At 39.3% G+C, this 17,973-nt stretch overlaps 1 protein-coding gene and 1 long non-coding RNA gene across 2 annotated transcripts; both read left to right on the top strand.

Moving 5' to 3' along the window:
- The first annotated feature begins 1,476 nt into the window (after positions 1–1,476).
- On the top strand, positions 1,477–7,994 carry LOC138605263 (uncharacterized). The gene is made up of 3 exons (XR_011309314.1): positions 1,477–1,625; positions 7,670–7,710; positions 7,795–7,994. It is a non-coding gene; the product is annotated as an uncharacterized lncRNA (long non-coding RNA).
- A 2,416-nt stretch (positions 7,995–10,410) lies between these two features.
- Positions 10,411–15,619, top strand: LOC138606206 (heme transporter hrg1-A-like). The gene is made up of 3 exons (XM_069678671.1): positions 10,411–10,803; positions 12,685–12,852; positions 14,474–15,619. Exons 1-3 carry the CDS (start codon positions 10,674–10,676, stop codon positions 14,608–14,610), a joined length of 435 nt encoding a protein of 144 aa, XP_069534772.1. The 5' UTR covers positions 10,411–10,673; the 3' UTR covers positions 14,611–15,619.
- The last annotated feature ends 2,354 nt before the right edge of the window (positions 15,620–17,973 follow it).

Below are 17,973 nucleotides of genomic sequence, written 5' to 3' on the forward strand. Positions count from 1 at the left end.
TGATGGCCTCTGATGAACTCACTGGACAAGAAAGCAGAATGCAGAATTGTTATACACATTTAATATATTATTTTATTATTTTTATATTCCCTTTTTTTTGTTATTATTCATGTATTTTGTTGTTATTTCTTTTAATTCTTATAACAAATAAAACAAATAAATAAAACAAAAACAACAACAACCTCTTTTTCCTTACAGAAGAATGTTCCCGACGGAACGGAAGTCAATCTTCCAGCTTCCGGTTGTTTGGAGATCCTGCGCGCGCGTCTTATACAGTAGGCTAGTTGAGCACAAGTTAAACTCTTAATATCTTCATGTAAGTTAGGTGTTCAAAATGTCGAGCATAAGACACCAGAATTTTCGCAGCTTTTTGACCGAGCGCTTCACCGCCGTGGCGGTGGAAATATTTGGAGAAGTTGAAGCTATCGTGGAGGCGTACTACGAGGAAAACAAACATCTGCGGAATGTCCTGCACATGGTGCTTAATCCTGAGATAAAGATACCGAAAATAGGTTTGTTACTTTTTGTACACTTGCTATTTGTTCAGACTTACGCGAGTGACAACAAAATACCTTATATTGTTGAGATACAACAATTAGATTTTAACAAGTTCATGCATCGATCTGAAAATAAGCTAGCCAGTTAAATCACACGATGAAACGTAGATAATGCTCGCTAACGTTAGCTGTCTAAATTAGCCATTGTTATATTCGCATATTTATTCGTCGTGTTTAAGGCTTTAATTATATTTGTATTGCACGCTATCTTTGTTTAACTTTTGCATGCTCAGCAGTCTGTCCAAAATCATGCTTGGTGTAAATATAGTCAATTGTGGTTTTGCAAATGAACCTTATATTTGATTAATCCTTTGGCTTTGTGGTGTGACTCAAGCATGATAATTGTGATACTTAAAAGCTTTATACGTACATTATTTGGTTGATTTTACTTCCCTTCACTATTTCAGTCTGTGCTATTTTATACTTTTACTTAAGTAATTTTCCTTTCAGCCTAGCTATACAAATACTCGTGCAGTAAACATGTTTTATTTGGGACACATGCCAGAAATAAAGAATCAGGATTAAAACACCTGGACTGCATTGGTGCAGCAAAAACCTTTTATGCCCAAAATGAAGCTAGAAATTCTTTGTTAGTAAATATTGATGTTTTCTTTCCGAACAATAGATGATATTCAACACACCAGATCAACCACAGATGTCAGACATCCGCCTCCGGAGCCAACCTCAGAGATAGTTGCAGCAACATCAGATCCATTGAGTATACAACCCAAAGAAGAGCAAATGGAATATGACATAAGTTTGGGACTGGCTCAACAACAAGGGCTTGGGGGAGCTCCTAACTTTTTTACACCAGATCATGTGAAGAATGACCCAGATGCAGAAGAGTCGAGCATGTCCTGCCTCACTGAGCTATACAACATTCAAGTGGTAGGCGACAACATCGACACTTCAGATACCATCTCAGCTGATGAAGTGATTGATGAAGGTGGGAACCTTTCTTCCGTGGACTCAGATGCACTCGCAGATTATCCACCGCTATCCGGAAGCGAAGAAAGCACAAGTGACAGTCTGGTATCTCGAAACCATGATAGAAAGTCAGCAAAAAAGGTAAGCTTGTTTTGATACCAGAAAATCCAATAGGTAAAATCATTTGATGAATGATTCAGACTGTAATGCTCTGGAGAATCTTTGTGATGGCTTTAATTTAGCAAAACATTGACCACAGAAAAATAAAAAGATATTTTCTTGTTGAAAAACAAGATGTGAAGTTGTAAAGCTTTCAAATAGTGCTTTTCAGGTCAAGAGTATGCGTATAGTGTTTTGCAGGGTATAGGCTATATGCACACGCACTTCCGCATTCCGAGTCAACCAGCTCTACCACTTCCGGTTAATTTAACACGAAGAACTAGCTATGGTATTTTTCACCTGGTCGCTTCCGGTTCCACAATTACAAAGGTAAGTTGCGTACTAGCTGATGCTAGTGTAGCAATGCTAACATTATGTGTTTTTCAATCACTGTCACACTTTTCTTTAAGTCATTTTCAGTCTCATTACATTTTCATCACAGAAACTAGATAAGGAGTTCTGATTTCTATCACATCTTTTACACATGTTCTGTGTCAAGTCAGATTAATAAAGATTTGGCTACAGTTTTAGCTTTTAAACATTAAATGCAGTGTAGTTATTTGGTCTATGTCTCACCTTACACATGTTTTCTTTATCACAAAAGTTCACTAATTTATTATTTTTAATAGTTTTACATAAGGGTGTGCAGTATACCGGTTTTAATTGGCTAGTTGATGTACTGCTTCCAGTTTAAGGATGGCGGGCATAAGCATTTTCGATTCACCGACGCCGGTCAGTGTCAACTTTAAATGACATTCTATAGACAGTGTCTCCAAGATCCGCCGAGGGCTTTAAGCCGCATCATACAACTACAACAACCACCACATCGGCACCAAGGATTAAGAGAAAGGATTTCAAATGGAAGTCTCTAGTTACCTCAATAATTACAAAGGTAAGTTAATTTGCAAGCTAGCTTAATAGCTACCTAGCATAAACAGCCACAGATGATTAGCTTTCTTGCTAACCAGCTCACTCTGCAATCTTACGATTGATGGTTTGACAGCAATTTCATAGCCTTTTATATGTGTGTTGCTGATAACGTGATATTGTCCCCAGTATCAAATAAAGATCAGCGCATAGGGAGGGTGAACGCCTGAGTTACCTCCCGTAGGTCAGTGAGGAAAAACGAGAAACCTCACAAACCTCAGAGTAGGATGGAAGATAGTTCAGTTGTTCCTTAGTTCCAAGCCAGTTCTGTTCCAATCATGGGGGATTTGATGAGGCTAGTATATGATTAGTAGCTTTACAACATTGACGTCCGAAGAAGGGAACATAAACGTTACCTGCCTTGTAGGTAAAAGAAACATATCTAGTGTTCATGAAATCCCCAGGCTGGTTGTGTTCTTGGCTGTTTATTTTTTTTATCTGCATGCTGTTCACTGTTATACATTTTTGTATGTAGGTTTGAGTAAATTAACTTGCTAACGTTATGACCTACTTGGACGAATCTATTTCAGTTCCCCTACATTGCAATCATCCAGAACGGAACAGAAATAGACTATTTTTGTTCTTTTTTTGTGATGCCATTGATAAATTGCTGTGGTTAAGCCTACTACAATGATTGAAAAAATGAGAGAGAAATGAGAAGGCTGATCAGATTATTTTCAGTAGAATACACTTCTCACACAGAATTAAATTGGTGTGTACCCAATAAAAGACAACTGCAATTAATTTTCAGGCCAGGTCGGTGACACAGATGTGATGTCTACCAAGCCAAAGCAGAGGACTGTTGCTGATGGTGTAAGGTAATTGTGTCTTTGTTATACCTGTTATACAAAACTGTATCTTTTAGCCTTCAATTATTATTTCTAAATCTTTCTGAAATTCATATCCACACAGGAGCACACTTCACAAAGCAGTGCAGGGGGAATTGCCTGATCCAAATGTCCTTAAAGTGGCTGAGGTTTATAAGGACTTTTCAGCGGACACTGCACCTCTCATCACCACCATGGCAATCAGTGCTGATGTCCCACTGGTTGAATCAGCGCTTGGGAAAGTTCAGGAAGGAAGTCCTATCTCCTACCAGCACCCAGTGCCTGTGAGTCGGGTTGTCCTATACCACCAACCATACCATAACCCAGGGTTATCTCCTGACAGGGTTGCAAGCACTTCAACTTGTTTTCCTCACCAGTGTTTTACATCAGCCTAGTTAACATTATCTTTGCCGAGTTTTGTTGTTCGCCCCCTGTTCAGTGGGGTTCACTTCTCTCAAGCATTAGCTAAGTTTGCTCCTAAAGGCCCACAAACTTGAATGTTTTCTGTGTCTCCTTGCTTTATCACACCTAAATTGATTGGTCAGAAAATGTGATTAAGTTAGAATTAATACGTTTTAGTTATTGTTTCTATGTTTTGATTAAAAGTGACTCCATCCACAGTAAACATGTTCTCTATTAGGGTGTGAAGCCAGGACCCATCGACTCTATGGTCTTAACCAAGCCAGTACCAAATAGAATGGTCCAGACTGGAGTAAGGTAACGTTACGCAATTTGAATTGCAGATATTTGTTTCCTGTGTTGCAAAGGCATGCTGCCATTTTTTTTCTGTATTCCTTTTTTATCATCTCCTCATAATTTTGTTTGTTTGTATTTCCTTAACAGTTCTTTGTAGGAGTAGATTCCACAGAGGCATGGTGGGTCCATTATCAGATCCCTGCATGTTCAGAATAACGGAGGCATACACAAAATGCAGTACTGAGGACAGGCCACTTGTTACCACGATGAACATGGGACCTGACAAGCCCCTTGTGGACAGTGCCTTCGGAGGAGGAGGGCAGTGTTCTATCGTATCAGAAGCCTGCTTGACATCCCGGTACATCATGCTACATCATGACACACAACCAACACCACACTTGCCTCTGTAGGGGTATGTCATGTTGCCTTCTGCGCGTTTGTGTGCTAAGAAGAAGAGTTACTACATCTCAACAGCTTGTCTATCTATGGAAATGGCTCACAAAATTGAGGAGGCTTCTCATGAGCGAAGCTCTAGCTCTCAGTGGCATCTGCTCCGCAGACCCAAGGTGACTGCCTCTAGGTTTTGAGAGGTGTGTCATGTCAGAGGCGAGAGCTCTGCAGAGTCACTTGCAGACCGCATTATTAAGGGTACACGCCAGACAGCAGACATGAGGAGAGGTGCTGAGATGGAGCCTGCAGTAGCAGACGAGTACAGTCGGCTAGTAGAGGTTAACTACTCACCCTGTGGTCTTGTCATTCATCCCTCTACCCCCTGGCTATGTGCCTCCCCCAACGGAATAGTTTTTGACCCCATTGAAATCTCCCAATTTGGCCTTGTTGAATTCAAATGCCCCAATGTGCGAAGTTTTATTGACTGCAAATATGTGCAAACAGAACGTGGTTCCCCTAGACTAAAGAAGAGCCATGCATATTACTGGCAAGTGCAAGGACAACTGCTTGTCACCGGGATGCAGTGGTGTGACTTTGTTGTGTTGGCGCAGGAGGACCGCCTCGTGCAAAGAATATACGTGGATCCCGAAGTGCAAAAAGCAATCAGAGAAAAAGCTGACCATTTCTACACATACGTGCCAAAATATCTGTCTTTGAAAAAGTAACTATGAAAATATGAGCAAAATCCAGACTCTTCGATTTAAAACAACAAAAATGATTCAAATGTTTTATTTATGTCAATTTCTTTGCATTCTTGTCCTTTTGTTTGTGCATCTTGTTATTAATGTCAGTTGGCTTTGTGTGTAAACTGACGTAGCACACCAGTATCCAATTTATCCAGTTTTCAGTCAACTTTTCAGCTGTTCCAGATCGCTTGAAAATCTCCTTATCACTTACCGAACCACCATAAAGATTTGAAAGGAATGTCACTGCACCACATGGGGCCATGCCAATATAACAATTGTATATCATAAATAAATAACAGTGTAATAAAGACAAATGATTAGCATTGAAGTGTTTCGGTGTCTTGTGTAAAGTACTGTCATTGTTATAGACGGGTAGGTAAGCAAAAGAAACCTGAGTACTAGTTAAAGTGATCAAAGTGAATGTATTTCAATAAACCAATATTCAATGACTTCAACAATATAAAACAGATTTCATGTTAAGTATATACACATAATTGCTATTTGGAAGATTTACTCCTCAAAACAATATAAATGCTCTGTTTGGTTTTTTGAAGATGAAAGAGGCGGTGGAAGACCAACACCTCTTCTATCCTCAAAAAAAGCCAGGCAGAGGACATTGCTTTTGAGTAAAAGCATTTCCCAGGTGACTGAAAGACACTTAACACAAGTTAAAACAATCATACAAAACAACACTATTTAGATACACAACTATAATCAGCTTTAAAAGCAAATCTAATCTGGAGTCAAATTCCATGTATGCATACACATACTTTGCCAATAAAACTGATTCTGATTAGAGCTATTATTGATAATCAGATGATTTTTAAAGTAATTTTTCATCCAAAAATGGTAGAAAATGCTGTTTTCAAAACCTTTAAATTTGGAGATTAGCTTCTTATTCTTATTAAACTGAATATCTTATGTTTTCGACTGACAAACAAGACATTTAAAGGCATCATCTTGGAAGTTGAAATAGGATATTTTTCACTACTCCGACATTTTAAAGACCAAACGATTATGATAAATCTCTAAAAAATGCTCTGGCTTCTTTGACCAAGCCTTTAGAAGAGGCCTGTTTGCATGGGTTGTCAGGAAACAGCTGATTAATGTTGCCAAAAAAAGAGTGGAGTCTCTGTGTCAAAGAACTTGTGTTCCTTCACTCGGCATGTGAGGCGCTCGTCATGTACCCTTAGGCATGCAATGGCCTGGGTCTTCCTGGCCTCACCTGTGCTCAGTCATTGAGGAACTGTATATTAGAGAAGAAAATAGGAGAACATTTGCCAGCAGAGTGCAAGGAATACGCAGGCACTAGAGCGGAGCAGCAGCGGATTGAAGTGATTTAGCTGACTAAATCTTACTAGAACCACGTCAGCACCACTGTGTGCATACGGCCCATTTTGTCTGGAAAAACTTGAACAATTTTGATGCAGCTTTCCAGCCATGGCGAAGTCCTGAACACTCATGATAGAGAACATTTGTTAAGAAAACTAAGCTGTCCCTGATGTTACTTAATCTTAGGTGTTGTAGGCGCACCTACATGATTTTTCCCCCTGTGTGCTTAGACCAGCTGTCTGTTGAAATCATAGTTAACAATAAAGAGTTTATCATATAGGATCTTTTGTAGTGATTGATTTGATAATCGCTTCCAAAGATCACTCTTTGCTAAATCAACATCAAGGGCTCACAAAAGCCTGACTTTTAATTCACTATAACTTGAGGTTTTTTTTGTTTTGTTATTTGAACTCTTCTCTGGGCTCATTGTCAGCTGTAACCAACTAAACTCTTGTTTGATCAAATGAAATGGTCACAGAAAGATGTATCCAGGTTTAAAGATCTAATCTCGAAGGTCTCAGTTTCATTCTCTCTGGCAGCACCTTTGGCCCACAAACAGTATTTGTGGGTTTACAATATAACCAGACATCTATAGTTGGCTCCCTTTGTTACAGTTGTAACTCTTTATTTTCCTCCCTGACGGTTGCTTTCCTTTATAGACTGTTTGCCTTCATCTGAGCGGCGAAGTTGGAAATTTAGCTGCGTAGCTGCACCTACCCTCTATGGCAGTCCAACCTCTGCTGGGTGATGGAAAACGTGCCGCTTGTTTCTTTTTTTGTTTTGTTTCGCCAATGTCACCACAGACACCCAGTCCATAATAATACTATGTACAGCAAATGCAAAGGCTTTCATCAGTGGATCATAGGCTCAATCAACATTGTGTTACCTCATTCGGCGATGGTGACTTAACAGACATTTATTCACAAGAAAATCTTCGAGATTATATCTTTAAGCTCTAAAGTTAAAAATAGTCCTGAAAAATGATTTTTACAAGAAGCTGTATGTTGATGCCCTAAACAACTGGTGCTCACTGTTTTGTTCATTTTGTCTGATTATCTTTCAAAGTTGAAGCATGAAATAATGAGTTTTTCTTTTTGCTACAAAATAGAAGAAACGGACCCTGCAGAAAACCGTGCTCAGATTACCAAGGTAAGAAGACTCTGAATGACTACAATTTTGCACCATATCCTCCTGCTTCCTTGTAAAGCTAATATACAAACCTGATTTATACAGGAAGATGCCCTACGGAACTTTCATACCTCCACCAGCCGATGGCCAGTCCCTTTTGGTGAGGCTCACCGAAGCCTTCAAGGACTTTCCCGATGAAAAAAAGCCTCTGATAACCAAAATGGGCCTCACCAAGAATGTAGAGTTTCCAGACTGTGCTACTGTTCCATTAAGTAGGCCTTATCAGGCTCATGAAGACGCTCCCCCTCGACCGCTGCTTCCTTTATCTCTTCACATGCTGGAGCCACTGACAGATTTTACTTCTCTCAGTGCCAAAGAGCTGGAACATCTAAACCTTATGCAGATCACCTGGGAGGCAGCACAAAGTTTGGAGAGCTCCACACGTCCTCCACATGGACACATGGAGTTAGCAGAGGAGCTGCGGAAGCTGCGTATGATCAGCCTCTTCAGGGAAATCCGCAATCTGAAACCAGGACAGAGTTATGCAGAGAAACTGATAGTCAAGATTCGGAAGGGACTCCGCAGGCATGAGACTCCACAGATGGAAAAGGAGAAGAATACTGAAGCACTGCAGGAATACTGTCACCATGTAGGTGTCAACTGCTCCCCCTGTGGCCTGGTTGTCCACCCGTATGCCCCTTGGCTGGGGGCGCTGCCTGATGGGTTGGTGTACGACCCAAAGGAGACGCCCATTTTTGGGCTGGTGCACATCAAATGCATCAGGTTACAGAAGTTCAACGACTGCGAGTTCCTGGTCTGGAATGACAAAGTGTTGCAACTGAAGAAGGGGCACTCTCTGTATTGGCACATCCAAGGAGAGATGATGGTAACAGGCATGTCATGGTGTGATCTGCTGGTGTTCTCCAGTGAAGACCTACTGGTTCAACGCATCTACAGAGACGACGTTGTCTTAGGCACCTTGAAAGAGAAGTTGGATAACTTCTTCTTCCATTACTACCTGCCGAGTCTGTTATAAACTGATGTCACACTGCTGTCTTACACTACATGCTGTTCCCCACAGGGGATGGTTTTGAGTTTTTACAGATTGCAAGTTACTTGAATGTGAAGCTTTCAGAGACCACTCCTCTCTTGGCAATAATAAATATGTGATATGCTTTTTGTTTTCATTTAGTCTAGTAAAGAGGAAGGTTGTGCGGTTTTTTTTCTTGTTTTTTTTAATCATCTGTTTGTTTGTTTGTTTTTCCTTGCAGCCATGAAAACATGTTGAATTTCCTTTTACTTTGCAATGACCGAACTATTGGTCATGTTAATATATCCTCTCCAAAGAGAACCTGTTCTGGGGCTGCTACTGATGTAAAGTTTTTTTTAATGATTTTTGATTACTTTTGCTTTCATTTGATTAATCTTTTAGTCAGCGTAATGTCCGGAAATTAAACATGTCTACCTCAATTTTTGTCCAAGCTCACATTTATTATGTCAGACGATATTCAGTTTAGACCCATACAAGTCAAAAGAAATATCGATTAAACACATTTGACTAGTTGGAAAAAGGGAACATTTGGTGTTTTTGCTTGAAGAAATGACTAAATTTAATGTTGGATTTCTAAAACTGTTGCTGATTTATTTTCTGCATATCCTTTTATCAACAAACTTTTTAGTTGCTTTGTTGGCACCAACAAGTTTGTGTGCATGAGAGAAGCTCATAAGAAGCATGACAGGTTCAAATGGTGGTATAGGAAATAGGAAATTTTAAGAGACTACCAAAGTAGAGACCAATAAGAGATAGCTGTTACTGCACAGCTTAAACTGAGCATGACTTAAAGCAGAAATACGTTTTAAAAATTAAAAAAACTGGCAATTTTTTAGTTAGTTTTATTGTTTTCACCTATTTTGTGTCATTTGCTTTCATCTCTTAACTCTTCACTGTTCACTTTAATGGTTACACTCCGACACTTTGAACCCTTCAGGTCTCTGGTCCTGACCTTTGAACTTTAACAAAAAAAAATTCAGCTCAAAATTATCTCTGATTACATTACATTGGTGCCAATAGTCTTAAATAAGTAGTCCGTAGTCTTCATCCTAATGTTATGCTTTGGGTCCTGTAGACCCCGGAACACTTTAACACCCTAGAAAACAATATTAACAATGTTTGACATGATTTGTTTGTGACTTAAATACATGTAACAACATGATTTTGAAGTGGTTTTTTTTAATATCTCCATATTAGGAATTAGTGCTCACAGTGCCTTCTATGCAGCACCACACCTGCTTCACCAAACCACAGAAGTGTTCACACAATTATCAGCTAAAATACAAGAGTGGACCCCATATTTTTTGACTAATAGCCTACTATAATTACCAGAATCTCATCATTAATGTTTTCTACATTCAAGCTAGAAAGAACTTGTTTGCCATTTTGATTGAATTATCGGCTATCAATTAAGTTGATGTTCTGTTAATTTTTTTTGGTCAAAGTATTTGATGGCCATTTCTTCATTTTCAGAGTTAGAAAAAAATACGTGAAGGTCGGTTGATGTATTTTTAATAAAGAATATTATAAAATACAGCACTGGGGTCTGTGTTTTCCTTGTCCTCATGTAGAGGGCGCTGTGTGGAATGAGTGGCAGGACTGAGCGGGGTCTCGTTGGTTGATATCAGATGACGTTGAGTGGAGCGATGTGTTTTTCTGCTGCTGGAGGTAAAAAAGAAAACACTTGAGATTAGAAACGCTTTGTCATGTTTCACACTTAGCTCGTGTGTGTGTGACAACAATCATTAGTCAGCGGGACAAACGGTCACATTTTGTCCCCTCGCGCATGTTTGAAGAGTAACCGGATGCTGTTGTTTTGAAATTACCAGCTCGCTTCTTTCTCGCTCTCGTTCACACAAACACACACACGCGCGCGCTCTTCTCTCTCTCTCGTCTTGTCCTCGCTTTCCTACCACCTTTATTTTTTGTGACAATGGCCGTTAATAAAACGTACATTAGTATCGGCTATGCCACGTTTGGGATGCTCGTGGGCTTTTCTGCTTTTCTGATGTGGAACATCGTGTTCAAGCAGCCGTGGACGGCAGCCATGGGAGGACTGTCAGGTAAAGTAAACAATATGGTTGAACAAACAACTAAAGCGTTGTAGTGTGTTATAATAAACCATATGTATCCTGTTATATTGTTGTTCCAGTCTTCAGCTGAACACCAGTGACCTGTCCTCAGGCTGAGGGTGCAGAACACAGTTTAAACTTGTTTTGAAGGTCAATATATTCTGCAGAATTTACAGGTGTCAGCCTGTGTACAAAGGTCCATCTTTGACCCAACATGACCGCTAAATGAATAATTATAGAAGCTAAATATAACTTTGGAATGTATTTTAAAGAAATATTAAGACAAGACAGACACACTTTACTAATAAAATGGGATATTATGGCAGTTTGTGTTTGTTTTAAAATATTTAAAGAAAGATTATTTTAAGAGGTATCCCAAATATAAATGATTCACTGATACTGTTCATTTTTTCCTTCCTTTCCGTCAGCTGTTAATCATTTCAAGTCTCTGCAAGTAGATTTTTTTAAACATATTGACAGAAAGCACACATCGAAACACTTACAACAGAAGGCAAATGGGGTGTATTTATGTAGAGTAAATGCTACAGTGAAACAATAGTAATACAGCCCTTAGAGTTTTGTCATGTGTGTACCTGATCAAACAGAGTAATATAAACAATTTGCCTTTCAGCCATATATTTTTTATTTTGGGAATAAATATTGAAGATCTTGTTCTGTCTTCCAAAAAAAGGCAGATTGGTTGACTTGCACAATTATGCAATAGACAAGAGTTTGTTGAGTGTTGTTTCCACAGCACTGACCTTTGAGCCTCTGTGGAGTTTTGCAGGTTCATATCTATAACCTGTGCACTCATTTGTCTTCATGATCAATTTTATTGGTTGTTAAATATTTAGTTACCAAACATTAAACTGACCTCAAGGGGTGAAAAGAGTAAATGTAGCTTGTCATCATTCTTAGATTCAAACGACATTAGTAACCTGCATACATGAAGTTAACCTCATTCTCTGACTAAGCTCCAATGTGGTTTATTATTGGTATTGGAGAAATTGCTAAGCGCCTTTTCTGTGGCTGCTACCACTGTTTCAGTTTAAGACTCAGTGAAGGTTGTGGCTGGTTGGTAAAGTTTGGTTTGCTGTCAGATGTGGCAAAAAATCATAACTCTGCAGTTAATATAAAAAAGGGGGAACAAGAAAGAAAGAAGTGTGACTCGCTGACTCAGCAATCAGCAACATGCTGTGTCATGATGCGTCTGCCACTTAAGCTCATGGCAATCCACACTCAGGTCAGCGGCAGTTACACGAGTCTGTTGTCTTTAAAGGTGGTTTTGCATGTTCTAGCCCAATGTAGGCTATACTGTACATGACACCCAGTTTATGAAAAGCATACTGTACCATTAGAGTTTAAATTGCAACTGGTTTGCATTAATTTGAGTAATATTTGAGGTATTAATCAGCAGAAAGCAACCTTTTTCCTGTAGATGCATTTTGGAAAACTAATACATCATGGCTGTGGCCATCAGTTGCTAAAAAACATGCTTTTTAAATTAAGAAACTAACATATACATATGGTTTTTGTAAAGTATAATTCTGCGTATTGTTTGTCTTTTTATAACTTTAGGTTATAAAATAAAAAAGTAGCTTTTTAGCGCAGTTTTTCTGAGTATTCAGAACGTTTGGGTCTTTATTGCAACTACAATACAATGCCCACTAACTTGGCTTTAACAAAGACGAAACAAGTATATTTAACTTGGTTGGTTTTCACATGGTATTTAAATAAATTGAAAGTAAAGTTAGTCTGACGTAAGAAACCTAAAACATCTAAGTAGTCATTGGTGAAAACATAAAATCATAACCAGTGGCCTCTCTAGAAAACAGTTTCTGAAAGCTAACTGTGTCTGTGTTTGTCTCTCAGGTGTGCTGGCACTGTGGACCCTTATCACTCACGTCATGTACCTGCAGGACTACTGGAGGACCTGGCTGAAGGGCCTCAAGTTCTTCCTCTTCATGGGGGTTTTCTTCTCTCTGCTGGCAGTCGTAGCCTTCATCACTTTCCTGTCTGTTGCCATCCACAACAAGGAGTGTGAGTTCTTCTGCATCGCTGTGTCCTGTTTCACATTAACCTGGTTTATAGGCATTTTTAACCGAATGTGTTTATGCACCGAGCAAACTCTGACCAGTTGCTGTTTGTCATGACACTGAACACACATAACTAACAGTTTATACATACAAAATAAAAGTGTTATCTTAACATGTAATTGAAATTAAAGATATCACATGCAGAGTTAAATCAGTTTTCCAGCAAAGCGTGTAATACTGCAGATAGTTACAATAAAAAGATACAGGACAAGTCATAATATATATTAAGTAAAAGTCATACTGGAGGTAGATCTCCCCACATCTAACCTGGACTGTTTTTGTGTCTAATCCATGAACACATTTCCTAAAATTCCCATAATGCCCTTCACCAACCCTGGGGGGATCATCAGAGCAGGTTTTTCCAGTTTAGCAGATACCCAAATTGTAGTGCATGTTCCTCCTCAAGGCTACTTTTAATGGAAAAAACCTCTCTTCTGTTCCAATCATTTTGTACTTTTTGTTCTCATTTTTTAGACATAAGCAAAAGGTGAAAGTAATTAAACTAACCTTTTATAACAAAAACAAAAAAAACCCTTTTATTTCTATTTACAAACTAACGAAGAAAGGCTATCCATCTCATTTCTGTCAAGGAAAAACCCTGTAAAATGTACAAATATATATACTTTACAAAAGTCACGCATGTAATTGCCAGATATCGTGCAGTATCATTTGTAATAATTAAAGAATGGGTTATATTGCAGACGTTGGATAAGTTCTTATATTCTCCCCAGACCATACATTTGATCAAATCTGTTTACACCTCAGAGTTACTCTTTAAGCTTACTTAATTTGCCAGTTAGTTAAGAGTAAGTTTTTTGTTAAAGGTATAATAAGTAGGATTTTTCCTTACATTTTGTCAACAACACACCCTCTTCCTGGGTTCTTCATCACCAGAAGCTCACTCTCACACTCTCGTGCGAGAACACGCCCACCCCGCCGAGCTAACACCGACAAGATCACGGTTACCTTTGCGCTAACATGCTAGCCGGTTAGCTTGTCCTACCCTGGGACCGTGTTAACAGGTCTGAATGGGGCCCAGTTGCTAATTTGAACCACTCATACACTCACCTATACGCTGTGATTGGCACAACAGCGCCCCTCATGAAAACGGCCCGTGCAAAGAAAAAAAACAGAAAAGATGCAGAGGGAAGGGTCTCACAAGGGTCTGCACACACACACTCACCAACACACATGTATAGAGGCCCATAAGTGATGATTTATATTATATTTGCAAAAGTATATATTTTGTTTTTCTAGGAAAATCCTATTATACCTTTAAATGTTACTATTAAATTAGATCTTTAAAGCTTTCTCTCAGTGTAATCCTAAAACATGGGTCCTGGCCTTTTCACACCATGTCAGTGGCCAACCCCGCTGCTGCTCTTGTGACTGAATGGCACTGAATCCCTGCAACCGGGTTCCAACATCTCATGGAAAGCTTTCCCATTTCTGTAAAGAGCTTTGTGATGCCATTTACTGTATGTTAAGCTCGGTGCGTGCATTAATACGTAAAATAAATCCCTCTCGGCTTGAACACTAATCTCTTGAGTGTCTCCCTTCCACAGCCCTGACGAACCCCAGCAGCCTCTACTTGTCCTGTGTGTGGAGCTTCATGAGCCTCAAGTGGTCCTTCCTGCTCGCCCTGAGCGCCCACCGCTACCGCAAAGAGTTCGCAGATATCAGCATCCTCAGTGACTTTTAAGGGTTCTTAAACATCCTGCATCTTGTAAGTACACAGACTTTGGAGAAGACTCTTTGGAGGACCTTTTAATAGGAATCAGAGGAGAGGTTAGAATACTTTGAGTTGTGGATAAGGAACCCTGCTCTTTGGCCAGCGTCTATCCTAAACCTCCTTTCTTTCTTTTTTAATAATGTGTGCAGGGTTTGTAGTTGTCACTTTACAGACAGTCCAATTTTATATGATAGATTTAGCATTTTCACTACCTTAGCTGCCTGCTTAGTCATGCATCTGCACAATTTCCTCATGACGAACTAAATCATATTTAACCGTGACTCAGCGGAGGGAACTTCTGCATTACAACACACTTCTAAGTGGTAATTATCAGCTGCAGTTTCATGTTGCAGCCACTAGAAGGGGTCGTCGTTCCATGAATTTAACACAATGTACAGTATGTGTTTGACATACCAACTTACATCTACAGATAACTGGAAGATGAAGAATTGTTTTCATCACCACTCGCACATGTGGTCATGTGATGAAATCTGCGAATCACAAAGCATCAATGCTATTGTGAACGCGGCGCTTTAATGTTGATGTGTCAGGGTCTCACAGAAGGGCAGGTTACCTAAAAATCCTGTGCTTTTTCAGAGAAGCACCACATGTCCTGGTTCAGAGCATTCACGAACCATGACCGGGCATTTTTTAATAGAAGATTTTTAAATGTATTTTTATCTGTGTGACATTAAACACAAAAGGAAGTTTGAATTTCAGCCTCATTTATGGCACCAGAAGTTATACCACTAATGTGCATGCATGTCGCTTTAAGTTGTATCACCCTCATGTGAATCATTTATGACATTAACGTTGTTGCTTAATGAGATTATTTTTTTCTTTGAATGCATATCTTTGTACATTACCATGTAAGAAATGAAGCATTTTGTGTATCCACATGTATCACTTGACTGAATGTAGGAGTGTGTGTTCGTATCAGAGCGTCTGATTGCCACATTAATAAATGTGTTTTTTTGAATTCGCCTGTGCATTGATGTTTTTTTGCAGTGAAATCTAAAAACAAGACATGTCAGCGGGTAATATGTTTTTTAAGAGGAAAATAGTTTTGTTATTAAAGTTTCGGTTCCTTTCTTTGCACTTTCCAAAGAAACTACAGCAGCAAAACAACAAAACAAAACAATTGATCATTTTCCTCATAAGCCTCATGACTTTGATCCAACATGAGAAAGTGTCACAGAAGCAGAAGAAGCTGCTCCGCATTCTTCTTCAAACCAAACCCGGGTCAGGAGGGTCGGTGTCGGGCATTAAAGTGGGATTTGCGCCATAAGAGAAACAAACCACATTTCCCACCCACCCTGAGCCACATTTACGAAGACAAAAACACCCCCCAGTGCTGCAATCGCAACAGTAAATGCAGGTCAATAACCTGCGCTTTGAAGTCAGGCAATTATTCCATCCATCCACATTTTTATTTTGTCCCTCAAAGGGGCGATTTGGGGGGTGGGTGCAGGGGATTTTTTTTGGGTGTATGAATTTGTTGAAGACTTTGAAGTTAATGTGAAAAATGTGTTACGGAATTAAAACAGCGCTATCAGTTCATTAAGTTATTCATTAACAAGACGATATCTGATGGAAAAAATGTGTCTCTTGCATCAATCCTGCAGCTGTTCGGGACAAACTCCCCTTTTGCAAAATAAGAAGAAAGTGTTCCGTTATTTATTAGAAGTATCAGGAACTTTGATCCTCAAGAAGCCACTATCATTATTTCACGTTCTTTGTTGCCTTTCTGCATCCTTCCTCTGCGTTTAAGGGACATTTTTGGTGGTACTTATATGTTAATTGCATTACGCTGGTTTGTTTGTAAGCCCCAAGACTCTCATTGCATCAAGGTAATTGCGATGTTGTGGTTAAATCGCCATGGCAACATTTTTTATCTGGCCGTTATAAACTTCGACATTAAGAAACTGAAAAACAATCCGGCTCACTTTCCACTGAGCAAGCTGGGGGCTTTGGAACCAAATGCGTCCTATTAAGTTTATACACCAGCCTGTAAAACGTGTGTGTGTGTGTGTGTGTGTGTGTGTTTGTGTGGTATGTAAAGAGAGGGAGGGGTCTGGTTTTATTCAATTACAGGACTCCTTTCTACCCAAATCAAGGAAGGAAGTTGTCTCGAGTGTTGACTGGCAGTCTGGCAGAGTGCGGTGAGACTGGAAACAATAGTTTATACATTCAAATAACAAAAGTATCCTAAACATCCTGTACAGTTAGAAACTGAAGAGCAGCAGCAGCTGAAGCAAACCTTAACAAACAACCTACAGGGGAAATGATTCCTGAGTTTGCAATGTGCGCGCATGCACACCTTTTCTGCAGATGATGTCACAATTGAAGTATCTGAAAGAGACACAAACATACTCATGCTTTATGATCACCCACCTGTCCACTCTCACACCTGTTTATGTACTCATAGTTCAGCGATTAGATTCAAAGCTACACATTTATTAGGCACCTTTTGGCACCTCTAACAGTGAGACGTGACAGGCTTGGTTTTTATTTATTTATAAAGCCTTAATTGGCAACATGCCACCATATCTCACCTCCTTATTAAACCGGTCTCACAGTCCATATTCAACACGTACTAGTAACCGGCTGATGCTCAAAGTCGCACATGCAAACCACTTTGCAATACAAACTTCCCACATTTGTACATGTGGGTCAAAAACAATGATAACAAACTCTGCCTTTGTGTGTAATTGTTTTTAATTGTGTTGTTGCCGTTCTTTCTGTATTTATGCTCTTTGTGCATATTGATTGTGTTGTGTACTCTCGACATCACTGAAAATGAGGGCATGCCCTCAATGATTCCTCGAGTGTTAAACAAAAGTTGAATGAATTACTACTTCACTTGGGTATTTCTTTTACGTGGTGCTTTATTCTTCTCCTCTACATCTCTGAGAGAAGTGTTCCACTTTATACATGCGTGCGTCATATTTACTTAATTTTCACATGCGTATTTCACATACAAAACATAATCAGGTCTTAAGATATGATGCATGGTTAAAACATAGTTAAAACTCTGTGTTAACCAACTCCAACTTAAAAGTACAGCTTACATAATTCATATATAATCATGATCGAATAATGTGACACTCCAACAGTGGCAGGTGCCATTCTGCAGGATGAGTACTTTTACTTTATATACCTGTACTTTAAGTGAATTCTAAGGCTACTTAATTATAGTGAAATATTGAATGCAGTTCTTGTACTTTTATTTTGACCTGAGTAAAAGCATCGCTACTTCTTAGCAATTTAGATCAGTGGTTCCTGACCTTTTTTCCTTGGAGCCCCCCCCTGCTATATCTAAGAGAGGCTGAG

Source organism: Semicossyphus pulcher, unplaced genomic scaffold (genome assembly GCF_022749685.1).
Source record: "Semicossyphus pulcher isolate SPU_LCO1_2020_fin unplaced genomic scaffold, fSemPul1.0.p SCAF_3, whole genome shotgun sequence".
NCBI classification, from domain to species: Eukaryota; Metazoa; Chordata; class Actinopteri; order Labriformes; family Labridae; genus Semicossyphus; species Semicossyphus pulcher.

Coding starts and splice junctions, on each gene's coding strand:
- LOC138606206 (XM_069678671.1), top strand. CDS start 10,674: ATGGCCGTTAATAAAACGTACATTAGTATCGGCTATGCCACGTTTGGG. Junction 10,804..12,684: donor AGCCATGGGAGGACTGTCAG/GTAAAGTAAACA, acceptor TTTGTCTCTCAG/GTGTGCTGGCACTGTGGACC. Junction 12,853..14,473: donor TGCCATCCACAACAAGGAGT/GTGAGTTCTTCT, acceptor TCCCTTCCACAG/CCCTGACGAACCCCAGCAGC.